Source organism: Anomaloglossus baeobatrachus, chromosome 12 (genome assembly GCF_048569485.1).
Source record: "Anomaloglossus baeobatrachus isolate aAnoBae1 chromosome 12, aAnoBae1.hap1, whole genome shotgun sequence".
NCBI lineage: Eukaryota > Metazoa > Chordata > Amphibia > Anura > Aromobatidae > Anomaloglossus > Anomaloglossus baeobatrachus.
In genome coordinates this window covers 24,914,646-24,927,449 of record NC_134364.1, presented here as the reverse complement: position 1 = coordinate 24,927,449, position 12,804 = coordinate 24,914,646, and the positions used below count along the sequence as shown (strand labels likewise).

Genomic DNA, 12,804 nt, shown 5'->3' with positions numbered 1-12,804 from the left:
GGGAAGCTGGGTGCAGAGGACAAGATGGATATCAGAACATAGGAAAGCTGGGTGCTGATAGAGGGATTTCGGATCATGGGAAATCTCGGTTCTGTGGGTAAGAGTCAAGTGTCAGTGTCATTATCCTGTACCCCGAGTGTCAGTATTATTATCCCGTACCCCAAGTGTCGGTGTATGTGGAGGGAGGGCCCAGGTCTGAACTTTGCACCGGGGCCCATCAAACCTAGTTACGCCACTGCTTCCCATCATTATTTATATTGTATGTATGGACTATTGCCCAGAATAATTAGGAAGGAAAAAAAATATATACTTCTGATTACAATAAACAATGTCTTCCTTGATACAAAATACTGACGTGTTCTATTCGTCCTTCTATCGTAAATATCGTTTTGTTAACCACACGGTGGCGCCATCGAGCGTAGCACTGCCAAACTGTATAGGTTTGGCACACCACGTGACCAGCTGCCAACCACAGGGAGGCGTCATTATGCGTGGCGGTGACGGAAGGCCCCTAGCTCCTCCCCCGGGCTGTCTTCGTCCTGCCTGCGCTCGGTGTTAGGGGCGGGGCCCACGGTGTCATGGCGCTGTACATTGTCCGCTGCTTCCTGCTCGTCCTCCTCCCGGCAGTTTTGGCCAAGAAAGGGGACGTGATAGAGATCACTGACGACAGCTGGAGGGACATCCTGCGGGGGGAATGGATGATCAAATTGTGAGTGTCCCTGACAGTGTGGCACTACAAGTCCCAGCATGCACTGCAGCCTGTGCTTCTAGGTGTGCTGGCACTTGTGCTGCCACATCAGTGTCGTGTACCTGCATGTTGGGTTTCTGGTACTTGTAGTCCTACACACATCAGAGTCTGGTCTGCTCCTAGGTGTCCTGGGACTTGTGGTTCCCTCAGCAGTCTGTTCCCAGCTGCAGGCACCTGCTGGTACTTGTAGTTCTACTACATCAGTAATCTGTACCTGGCCCCGGGGTCTTCTGCTTGTAGAACTACAAACACCAGCAGGCGAGGAGCCAAGTGCTGGGTACTGTTGGAGAACTACAAGTGCCAGGAAGCCTGCAACACCTAAGGTTAGAGCAGAGATGTGTCTGTAGAAGCACAAGTCCCAGGAGCCCGGCACAGGCTGCTGCTGGATTACTCCTGCTGGGACTTGTAGTTCTATTCCTAGGAAGCTGAGGAGACTGGTATCCACTGCTGCTGTAGGAGAACTACAAGTGCCAGCAGATCGGGAACTGCAATAATCTGCGGACGTTATGTTAGAACTACAAGTCCCAGGAGACCTGAGAGTAGAGCAGAGACTCCTGGGAGTTGGAGAATTGCTGGTGATTGTAGTTCTACAGACATTAGTCTTTGATCCACTGCCAGGCTTTCTGGGACTTGTAGTTCTACAGTAACAGCTGCAGACTATTCGCAGTTACTGAGCCCTGCAGCTCTGGGCATTCTGGCACTTGTAGTTCTACAACACCAGCAGCCGGCCCCTGGGAGAAATTCTCTCCTTTCTGGCCCTTATCAGTCCCAGAAAGCCTGCAGGCCGGGACCAGCTGCTGAACTACATGTGACAGCAGAGAACGGCTCCCGGGGGTCGGGCAGCGGTGGGACTAAAAATCCCAGGAGACCTAAGAGGAGAAAAGACTAATGTCTGACGAACTAGAGAGCTATAGACGCTTGTCTCAGCAGTGAGGTGTCCTGGGACTTGTAGTTCTGCAGTGAAAGCAGCAACTTTCAGGAATATGCTGTTCTAAGCTTCCTGGGATTTGTAGTCCCACATCGGGAGTGTGTGTTACACCCCTGGATGTGCGCGTGTCCTCAGCTCTGTCCTGGCCGGGATGTGGTGTGTCTGTTACACTGTGTCCAGCCCAGACAATCCTCTGCAGCAGAAGCCTCTCCCCCCTGCCCTGTCTGTTACATTGTGTCCAGCCCGGACAATCCTCTGCAGCAGAAGCCTCTCCCCTCTGCCCTGTCTGTTACAGTGTGTCCAGTTAGAACAATCCTCTGCAGCAGGTGCCTCTCCCCCCTGCCCTGTCTGTTACACTGTGTCCAGCCCGGACAATCCTCTGCAGCAGACGCCTCTCCCCCCTGCCCTGTCTGTTACATTGTGTCCAGCCCGGACAATCCTCTGCAGCAGACGCCTCTCCCCCCTGCCCTGTCTGTTACAGTGTGTCCAGCCCGGACAATCCTCTGCAGCAGACGCCTCTGCCCTGTCTGTTACATTGTGTCCAGTTAGAACAATCCTCTGCAGCAGACGCCTCTCCCCTCTGCCCTGTCTGTTACACTGTGTCCAGTATGGACAATCCTCTGCAGCAGACGCCTCTGCCCTGTCTGTTACACTGTGTCCAGCCCGGACAATCCTCTGCAGCAGACGCCTCTCCCCCCTGCCCTGTCTGTTACATTGTGTCCAGCCCGGACAATCCTCTGCAGCAGACGCCTCTGCCCTGTCTGTTACATTGTGTCCAGTTAGAACAATCCTCTGCAGCAGACGCCTCTCCCCCCTGCCCTGTCTGTTACACTGTGTCCAGTATGGACAATCCTCTGCAGCAGACGCCTCTCCCCCCTGCCCTGTCTGTTACACTGTATCCAGTATGGACAATCCTCTGCAGCAGACGCCTCTGCCCTGTCTGTTACATTGTGTCCAGTCTGGACAATCCCCTGCAGCAGATGCCTCTCCCCACTGCCCTGTCTGTTAGTGTGTAGGTGCAGCCGAGGTCTGGATACAGCTGTGACCGGCGTTGGGTCTATACTGGGTTTTCAGCCTCTTGCTGACAATCTTGTGTTTCCATTCACTGGCAGTGAGCGGAGGTCCTGACACAGATGGCGGTGTAATTCTCTGTTGTCCCCCGCAGTTACGCCCCGTGGTGCCCCGCCTGCCAGAAGCTACAGCTGGAGTGGACGGAGTTTGCAGAATGGGGAGATGATCTCAATGTGAACATCGCCAAAGTGGACGTCACAGCACAGCCAGGTAAAGCCCCCGAGCCGGGGTCACCGGGGGTCTCTTTTCTGCTGTCCTGACCCGTCACTGGGTATATGGACCGGTGACCCTGACGCAGAGGCCGCCCCAGTCCCCCACTGTCTCGTGCTGCCCCTTTGTATTCATTGTCAGAAAAGGCCGAGCTTTGCCCTCTGACTCCGTCAGTCTGAGCACGGACACCGCTGACTAGACCCTCAGAGGTCGGACTCCCACGATCACCGCCTCATTCCATCCTTCTTATCTTCCCAGGTTTGAGCGGCCGTTTTATCATCACCGCACTGCCGACCATCTATCAGTGAGTATCGGGGTCCTGGTGGGGTGTGCGGGGAGCCGGGGTACAGCCACGTCCACTGCACCTTATGGGCTTATAAAGGAATACAAATATCATGGCTTCTTCCAGAAACCACTGTCCACTCAGAGCCGGAGCTGCAGTACCGCACATCACCTGAGGACACGTGGGGCGCTGCTTTGGGAAGAAACTTGATTCTTCCAGTCCTGGACTTATATAGAACTGCATGAAGACTCAGCCCGACAACTGTCTGACAACCTGAATATAGAGGATGTTTATATACTGTAAATGTTATCTTCCGGCACGCTGTGCTCGCCTCGCCAGCATTATTAGTATCGGGTTTTCCCCCAACAATTTACAGATGGAGCAGAAACATTAAATCAGACCTGCAGGAATTAAAGGGCTCAGCGCCATGAGTACCATGTTGTGTTCAGATCTACAGGCCTTAAAGAAAAAAAAAACATTTTACGTTTTGGACCCTGAGGATCAGTGCCACCCGGGGCTTTTCCAGGGGGGTTCTTCAGGGAGGGGGCCTCTTCTGAGGGCGCCTCTTGCGGGGAGGGGGCCTCTTCTGAGGGCGCCTCTTGCGGGCAGGGGGCCTCTTCTGAGGGCGCCTCTTGCGGGGAGGGGACCTCTTCTGAGGGCGCCTCTTGCGGGGAGGGGACCTCTTCTGAGGGCGCCTCTTGCGGGGAGGGGGCCTCTTCTGAGGGCGCCTCTTGCGGGGAGGGGGCCTCTTCTGAGGGCGCCTCTTGCGGGGAGGGGGCCTCTTCTGAGGGCGCCTCTTGCCGGGAGGGGGCCTCTTCTGAGGGCGCCTCTTGCCGGGAGGGGGCCTCTTCTGAGGGCGCCTCTTGCCGGGAGGGGGCCTCTTCTGAGGGCGCCTCTTGCCGGGAGGGGGCCTCTTCTGAGGGCGCCTCTTGCCGGGAGGGGGCCTCTTCTGAGGGCGCCTCTTGCCGGGAGGGGGCCTCTTCTGAGGGCGCCTCTTGCCGGGAGGGGGCCTCTTCTGAGGGCGCCTCTTGCCGGGAGGGGGCCTCTTCTGAGGGCGCCTCTTGCCGGGAGGGGGCCTCTTCTGAGGGCGCCTCTTGCCGGGAGGGGGCCTCTTCTGAGGGCGCCTCTTGCCGGGAGGGGGCCTCTTCTGAGGGCGCCTCTTGCCGGGAGGGGGCCTCTTCTGAGGGCGCCTCTTGCCGGGAGGGGGCCTCTTCTGAGGGCGCCTCTTGCCGGGAGGGGGCCTCTTCTGAGGGCGCCTCTTGCCGGGAGGGGGCCTCTTCTGAGGGCGCCTCTTGCCGGGAGGGGGCCTCTTCTGAGGGCGCCTCTTGCCGGGAGGGGGCCTCTTCCGGGAGGGGTGGCTTCTGGCGCTGATTTACACCCGCTGTCATTTCCAGACATGGAATTGTTGTGTTTTGGAATAAATCACATTCAGAACCCATGATACAAGGCCGGCTCTAGCAGCTCGTGTAGAGGGGGATCCGCTTTGTGATGCTCCCTAATTCTTACATGCACAGGGGGTCACTAAGCCTTTAAAGAACATCTAGAGACTAGGTGGCGTGATTGAGACCCCTGCTAATCCCCTTTTTGAGGGGCACAGAATGGGGTACATTGGCGGGTGTGTTGGTTTTAGGGGAGGGCAGAGCTTCAAGTAGCGGCCGCCGTCAAATTCTGATCGTTTTTTCCATTCCGTCTAGCTGTAAAGATGGCGTTTTCCGGAAGTATCAGGGTCCCCGGGCGCACAAGGACTTCATCAACTTTGTGAACGAGAAGGAATGGGAGGGGATAGAGGCCGTGTCCTCGTGGTTCAGCCCCGATTCACTGCTGTAAGTAGATACAGGGGTCCGGACCCCGCTATAACGTGGGTCTGGGGGTCGGATGTGGGGCACGTTCTCCCTCTGTCGTGCATGTGCCATATTATAATGTATCCCCCTTCTGCTTCCCTGCAGGATGAGCGGCATGTCCACCCTGTTCCAGCTTTCGGTGTGGATTCGGGTACGTGGGTTCAGTGTCCTGACACCAGCTGTGGTGACACACAGGTTCCCCCCATCCACCCCGTGTGCAGAGGGTCTGGAGCTCGGTGCATTGTCCAGACATGATGTGACTATATCAGACCTATGAGTTATTCCATTACTGACAGCAAGCAGAGGTCTTGTACAAAATTGCAGCACTTTGTAGCTGAGAGTTGTAGTTATGTAGCAGCCGAAACGCGTTCATGTCCTGATTAACCCTTGTCTTTGCAGTACTGTCACAACTATTTAGTGGAAGACATCGGCCTTCCCGTCTGGGGGTCTTACATCATCTTTGGATTGATGACCTTGTTCCTCGGTCTGGTCTTGGGGCTGGTGAGTCGTTCTTATCCTTTATGATCTGTGGTTATTCCTGTCTTCAGAAATGATGACTTAGATAATTTCCAAGCGGCTGCAGGCTGCTATTTTTAGGCTGGGGTGGCCCAATAAGCATAAGAGAACTTTTATGGGGTTTGAGCAGCACAAACATTCCCCCCCTTCTCATAAGATCTTAAAGGCCCCTGCTGGAGGTAACAGCCTATTGTGAGGCTCCCAGGATACCCCCCAACTCTAGTCCATGGAGTTACTGGAGACCGCCTTGTAGTGCAGTTCTCAGCATCCACTGATTGTATCCAGGGTCTTGCAGGAATAGTGGGCACCAGGCTGTAGCCCACCATGACTGTCTGGGGCCGTATAATAATCATTTTCTCCTTTGGTTGCAGGTTCTGGTGTTTATTGCAGATTATCTGTGTCCAACTAAGCGGCAGCGACCTCAAGACTTCATCTACCCCAGTAAGTGCCCACATCCACTGCCACTCAGGACGGCGCGATGCTTGTATATAAACTTTATATTTTATTACTTTAAGAATTTTTAGGCTCAAAGTATTTGCGACTGGGTTTCAATAAAAGTTTGGCTTTTACCTGCTCTTTGTTTCCCCGCAGAATGAGTTAACTGAGAATCTGTCAGTAAGCTTGTGTAACTGTATTTTTCAGTCTGATCCTTGCTGATGCAAGACCTCATTAAAGGTCCGCTCAGCTTTGATGTGGTCTATACACATAAATCAGGAGCTCCAAAAAGTTGCAAAATCCAACTGGCAGATTCTCAGTTAACTCATTCTGTAGGGAAACCTTTTATCTTTAAACCCAATTGCAAAAATAATTTGTGACACCCCCCCCCCCCCCCCCCCGCCACATATACTTGAAAGGTAAAGACCCCAAAGATGTCCATATCTTCGGGGTCTTTTAAAAAAAAAAAAAAAGTGACTCCAATGGTTTTCTAATCTAGGGTAAGTTCTGGGCTCTGAATATGATGGAATTGGCTCAGGATCCGAGGACATTTCTGCATCCACCCAGGGGAAGCAATGGGTTACAGCGAGCACCTTAGAAACACTGCACCCAAAGCGACATAATCTCTATTGTTCCCTGTTATCTGCCATATATAAAGATGCATTGGAGCAAATAACCAGTTGTATAAGTATACATCCTCTAATATGTTTTGCTTCAGAAAATCTTACCCCTGAAGCTGCAAGATTACTACAAGAGCTGGAGGAAGAGCAGGACGTGGAGGAGGACGGGGAGGCGAGCGATGACGAGCTCTCCAGAGAGAGTCTACGGAAAAGAACTGGAAAATCCTAACTTTTTACCGTCATTTGTTAAAGGTAACGCGTCTGATCTGAAACCGCAGAACGTTGTCTATGCTACAGAAAATTGTTACAAACTTTCATGTCGTGGCTGCAGACAGGATCTTATCCTGTATCTCTGTATACAGGGCGCTCCCCCTAGTGGTGACTGCAGACAGGATCTTATCCTGTATCTCTGTATACAGGGCGCTCCCCCTAGTGGTGGCTGCAGAAAGGATCTTATCCTGTATCTCTGTATACAGGGAGCTCCCCCTAGTGGTGGCTGCAGAAAGGATCTTATCCTGTATCTCTGTATACAGGGAGCTCCCCCTAGTGGTGGCTGCAGACAGGATCTTATCATGTATCTCTGTATACAGGGAGCTCCCCCTAGTGGTGGCTGCAGAAAGGATCTTATCCTGTATCTCTGTATACAGGGAGCTCCCCCTAGTGGTGGCTGCAGAAAGGATCTTATCCTGTATCTCTGTATACAGGGAGCTCCCCCTAGTGGTGGCTGCAGACAGGATCTTATCCTGTATCTCTGTATACAGGGCGCTCCCCCTAGTGGTGGCTGCAGAAAGGATCTTATCCTGTATCTCTGTATACAGGGAGCTCCCCCTAGTGGTGGCTGCAGAAAGGATCTTCTCATGTATCTCTGTATACATGGAGCTCCCCCTAGTGGTGGCTGCAGACAGGATCTTATCCTGTATCTCTGTATACAGGGCGCTCCCCCTAGTGGTGGCTGCAGACAGGATCTTATCCTGTATCTCTGTATACAGGGCGCTCCCCCTAGTGGTGGCTGCAGACAGGATCTTATCATGTATCTCTGTATACAGGGAGCTCCCCCTAGTGGTGGCTGCAGAAAGGATCTTATCCTGTATCTCTGTATACAGGGAGTTCCCCCTAGTGGTGGCTGCAGACAGGATCTTATCCTGTATCTCTGTATACAGGGAGCTCCCCCTAGTGGTGGCTGCAGACAGGATCTTATCATGTATCTCTGTATACAGGGAGCTCCCCCTAGTGGTGACTGCAGACAGGATCTTATCATGTATCTCTGTATACAGGGCGCTCCCCCTAGTGGTGGCTGCAGAAAGGATCTTATCCTGTATCTCTGTATACAGGGAGCTCCCCCTAGTGGTGGCTGCAGAAAGGATCTTCTCATGTATCTCTGTATACATGGAGCTCCCCCTAGTGGTGGCTGCAGACAGGATCTTATCCTGTATCTCTGTATACAGGGCGCTCCCCCTAGTGGTGGCTGCAGACAGGATCTTATCCTGTATCTCTGTATACAGGGCGCTCCCCCTAGTGGTGGCTGCAGACAGGATCTTATCATGTATCTCTGTATACAGGGAGCTCCCCCTAGTGGTGGCTGCAGAAAGGATCTTATCCTGTATCTCTGTATACAGGGAGCTCCCCCTAGTGGTGGCTGCAGAAAGGATCTTCTCATGTATCTCTGTATACATGGAGCTCCCCCTAGTGGTGGCTGCAGACAGGATCTTATCCTGTATCTCTGTATACAGGGCGCTCCCCCTAGTGGTGGCTGCAGACAGGATCTTATCCTGTATCTCTGTATACAGGGCGCTCCCCCTAGTGGTGGCTGCAGAAAGGATCTTATCCTGTATCTCTGTATACAGGGAGCTCCCCCTAGTGGTGGCTGCAGAAAGGATCTTCTCATGTATCTCTGTATACATGGAGCTCCTCCTAGTGGTGGCTGCAGACAGGATCTTATCATGTATCTCTGTATACATGGAGCTCCCCCTAGTGGTGGCTGCAGACAGGATCTTATCATGTATCTCTGTATACATGGAGCTCCCCCTAGTGGTGGCTGCAGACAGGATCTTATCATGTATCTCTGTATACAGGGAGCTCCCCCTAGTGGTGGCTGCAGACAGGATCTTATCACGTATCTCTGTATACAGGGAGCTCCCCCTAGTGGTGGCTGCAGACAGGATCTTATCACGTATCTCTGTATACAGGGAGCTCCCCCTAGTGGTGGCTGCAGACAGGATCTTATCACGTATCTCTGTATACAGGGAGCTCCCCCTAGTGGTGGCTGCAGACAGGATCTTATCATGTATCTCTGTATACAGGGAGCTCCCCCTAGTGGTGGCTGCAGACAGAATCTTATCATGTATCCCTGTATACAGGGAGCTCCCCCTAGTGGTGGCTGCAGACAGGATCTTATCATGTATCTCTGTATACAGGGAGCTCCCCCTAGTGGTGGCTGCAGACAGGATCTTATCATGTATCTCTGTATACAGGGAGCTCCCCCTAGTGGTGGCTGCAGACAGAATCTTATCAGGTATCTCTGTATACACTATAATTTGTATGTTTCTCTTCTGATATGAATCTATATACCTGAAGCTATTGTTTTCTGTTTGCAGTCAGAAAAGGACAAGCCCCTGAAGTGGGTGAAAGAACATCAGCCGCTGTGCGTTTCTTTCCATTAGGAGACGTCTCCCTCAGTCCCAGCTCCTGACCTTGCTCAGACGGTCTCTGTGGGTTGCACTCGTCCCCTCCTTCACAGACGAACCTCGCCGGGTCTTCCCGATACATGATGGCAGCATCCAGGAGCCTCTGTGTGTTCTGCCTGTATTTATAGCTTTATGCCTTCCCCTCCCCGGCAGCCGTCTTGTCCTCATTTTCGGCGTTTTGTTCATTTACTGCAAATTAAAATGATCCTTCCACTGATCTCACACATGGCGGCAGCAGGTTGTAGATATTAACCCTTATTGCTTGCTGTGTAGTACCACAAATACCCAGAGTGTCCTCCTGGATGCATTGTAGCAGCTTAGATACCTCGGCCCTTCGCACATCACCCTCCGTTATATAGTATCCGTACATCTGACATTCGGCACCTTCCTCCCCGGTTCTTGCCTTCGCCGCCCCGATCTCTCTGCTTCTGCTTTCTTGCGTCATGTAAGTTTCTCATACGATCGTGTTATATGGGTTTGTAATCAGAATCTGCTCTACCCCATCCACGGCTCCTATCTCTGACAGTCGGCTGTGAAAGAAAGATGACCTGCAGTGTAAAGCACTCACAGTCCCTGTTAGCCAATCAGAGCCATATTTTGCATACAGATGGATCTGTCCCCTCTTTTTGTGATGTTAAGGGGTATTCCAACAAAAGATCAGTGTATCGCTATGCCAGTGGCCCTTACTACCCCCATACACACGCACGCTGGGCTCGGCTGATCATGCACCTGTTCTGAACGATGAGGGGGAGCTGCTGCCGGACATATTTACACCTATTATATTCCCTGGGATTAAAAAGAGATCAGGCATATTGAAATCCAACATGCCCAATCGTTTTATTTTTTTCTTCTTTACCTGATGTCATCTGTTGGAGGAGAGTCACGAATCCATCATACGTATAAAATAGTCAATATTGTGGCCCAAGATTTACATATCTGAATACTATGAGTGTCAGATTTGTGGCTGTGGCTTCAGGGCAGCTAATGTGTTAAGTGTCGGCCGTCATGAAAGGACCTTGCCAAATTGGAATACGAGCGGCAGACCCCTTTAACACCTTCCTACGCCCCCGTTTTATTCCCAGCCCCTCTCCATTCATGTGGGCGGATAGCGCAGAATTTCATGGCTTAGTGTAATACGTCTTGCAGGGGCTTCCTAAGTGTTATCACACCTATAATATAAGGAAGGGGGGGGCACAGACCTCGGTGATCCTTAATAGTATTGTTTGTTACATCAGGGGAGGGGGGTTGTATATTTGTGTGTTCACTGCGTCTTCCGACAATGTTATTGTTACATCAAGGGTTAAAATTATTTATTACGTCCATTCCTTTTATTTTTCCTGAGGTTTCCACAGCGGTAATGTGAACGGACCAATCAGATCACTGCATTTTTGTCTCGTGCTGCAGTGTGATTGGTTCATACAGAAACCCTTCTGAGTGTGTCCAGCTCTACTATATAGGGGACCCTGTTTGTCGGGGGTCTCGTCTCTCCAGGGTCATTGGACATAAGTAGGAGCACAGAGTAACGTAGACCCTCTACACTTATATTTTGTATTTTTGTAACTGGTTGGATGAAATTAATAAACAGCGTTTTGATTTGAGTTGTTTGTTTGTGCGCAGCAGAAATGCATGATCCGTGCGGGGAGGGGTCTCGTTATAAGGAGCCGACCGGGGAGGGGTCTCGTTATAATTAGCCGACCGGGGAGGGGTCTCATTATAAGGAGGCAGCCGGGGAGGGGTCTCGTTATAAGGTGCCGGCCGGGGAGGGGCCTCGTTTATAAGGAGCCGGCCGGGGAGGGGCCTCGTTTATAAGGAGTCGGCCGGGGAGGGGCCTCGTTTATAAGGAGCCGGCCGGGGAGGGGCCTCGTTTATAAGGAGCCGGCCGGGGAGGGGCCTCGTTTATAAGGAGCCGGCCAGGGAGGGGCCTCGTTTATAAGGAGCCGGCCGGGGAGGGGTCTCGTTTATAAGCAGCCGGCCGGGGAGGGGTCTCGTTTATAAGCAGCCGGCCGGGGAGGGGTCTCGTTTATAAGGAGCCGGCCGGGGAGGGGTCTCGTTTATAAGGAGCCGGCCGGGGAGGGGTCTCATTATAAGGAGCCGGCCGGCGATGGATTTCGTTTATAAGGAGCCGGCCGGGGAGGGATTTTGATAAGGAGAAGGCTGGGGAGGGGTCTCATTATAAGGAGCTGGCTGGGGAGGGGTCTTTGTTTATAAGGAGCCAGCTACTAAACCGCGTATATCCATATCCTTTCTTTGCTATCCTCTGTATATATTACTGCGTGTGATCTGTATCTGACCAACATGGAAACCACATACTAAATGGATCTATCGGATCCACTCCTTACAGAACTGTTCATTCACCACTTACATAACATTGGCAGATTTTTTTAGCGGTGCTAAAAGATAAGACACAAAAAACTTGAACAAGAGCACATCTCGTATCAAAATTTATGCCACTCCATAAGGCTCAAAGGAAAACAGAAAAACGGAGTATTCAAAGGCTGAATATATAAAACATCAATTCTTTATTGAATATAAATATTAAAAGCGTTTGTTTCAATTTATTACAATTATATAATGGTGCTAGTAAGAGACAAAGGTGAAAAACCACATGTTGATGGGGAGCAAAGGCAAAAATCACCATAAAGGGGAGGAATAGTCTGAACGGGAACCAAATAAATAATAAGATAATCATAAGTGGCTGGCAGATGAGGCGCCCCTATCCTCAGCATAATATATGTGTAATAACACAGGCCACGTCAGCATCCCACAATCAAAGCAGGGCAGAGGCACCAAAACAGCCAGTCACATAATATGAAGTGAATAAAAGTCCCAAGACTTACACATAGTAATGGAGGTGGTCACCAGAGCATCCCACACCAACAAAAAAACGCCCTCCTACACGCGTTTCGCAACACGAGTTGTTTGTAGCTTCTTCAGGGAAGGTGTAACAAATAATGCCGTTTAAGGACCTTAAATAGACGGTCACATGACCGCATTGGATCTGCAAGGACCTAGTAAATGAGTTCCAGCCAATCGGATCTCCGTTCAGGCGCATGCGCACCACACGACAGACATCACACGCCCCTCGGCCGTCCAATGAGAGGGGAAGCCCGGAGCCCAGGATAACCTGGACGCCCCCACCCATCGGGAAAAAGGCCAGGGGGGCGGGCGAGGCCAGCGAGCGGCGCGCACGGGTCACAGGGATCAGAGGGTGGAACTCAGCTCCTAACCAGAGCCCGTCCATCAGCCAGTCGGGTTGCTATGGCGGCGCGTGCGCACCGCGCAGCGAGAACCCACACCTGGTCCCCGGCAGTCCAGCGGGGGGGGATGCAACAAGCCCCCGGGCCCAGGGACTCCCAGCATCCCCCCACACACCCTCCAGGACGCCGGGCAGACAGTGCGGATGAGTCACCGTGCGATGAGAGCGCGCACAACAACCAGAGGGCGGGATGGGCAGATGGCTAGGAAAGG

General features: G+C 52.2%; 1 protein-coding gene across 1 annotated transcript; it reads left to right on the top strand.

The window, feature by feature from the left end:
* Window positions 1–551: 551 nt before the first annotated feature.
* TMX1 (thioredoxin related transmembrane protein 1) lies at window positions 552–10,934 on the top strand. Its single transcript, XM_075330753.1, has 9 exons — window positions 552–709; window positions 2,842–2,957; window positions 3,216–3,261; window positions 4,935–5,063; window positions 5,187–5,232; window positions 5,481–5,582; window positions 5,969–6,038; window positions 6,751–6,904; window positions 9,247–10,934. The coding sequence occupies exons 1-8, from the start codon at window positions 579–581 to the stop codon at window positions 6,879–6,881; spliced, it is 771 nt and encodes a 256-aa protein (XP_075186868.1). The 5' UTR covers window positions 552–578; the 3' UTR covers window positions 6,882–6,904; window positions 9,247–10,934.
* The last annotated feature ends 1,870 nt before the right edge of the window (window positions 10,935–12,804 follow it).

Excerpts from the sequence above, each read along its gene's own strand:
- TMX1 (XM_075330753.1), top strand. The coding sequence starts at position 579 with ATGGCGCTGTACATTGTCCGCTGCTTCCTGCTCGTCCTCCTCCCGGCA. Across the intron at positions 2,958-3,215 it reads GGACGTCACAGCACAGCCAG|GTTTGAGCGGCCGTTTTATC; the intron begins GTAAAGCCCCCG and ends TTATCTTCCCAG. Across the intron at positions 6,039-6,750 it reads TCAAGACTTCATCTACCCCA|AAAATCTTACCCCTGAAGCT; the intron begins GTAAGTGCCCAC and ends GTTTTGCTTCAG.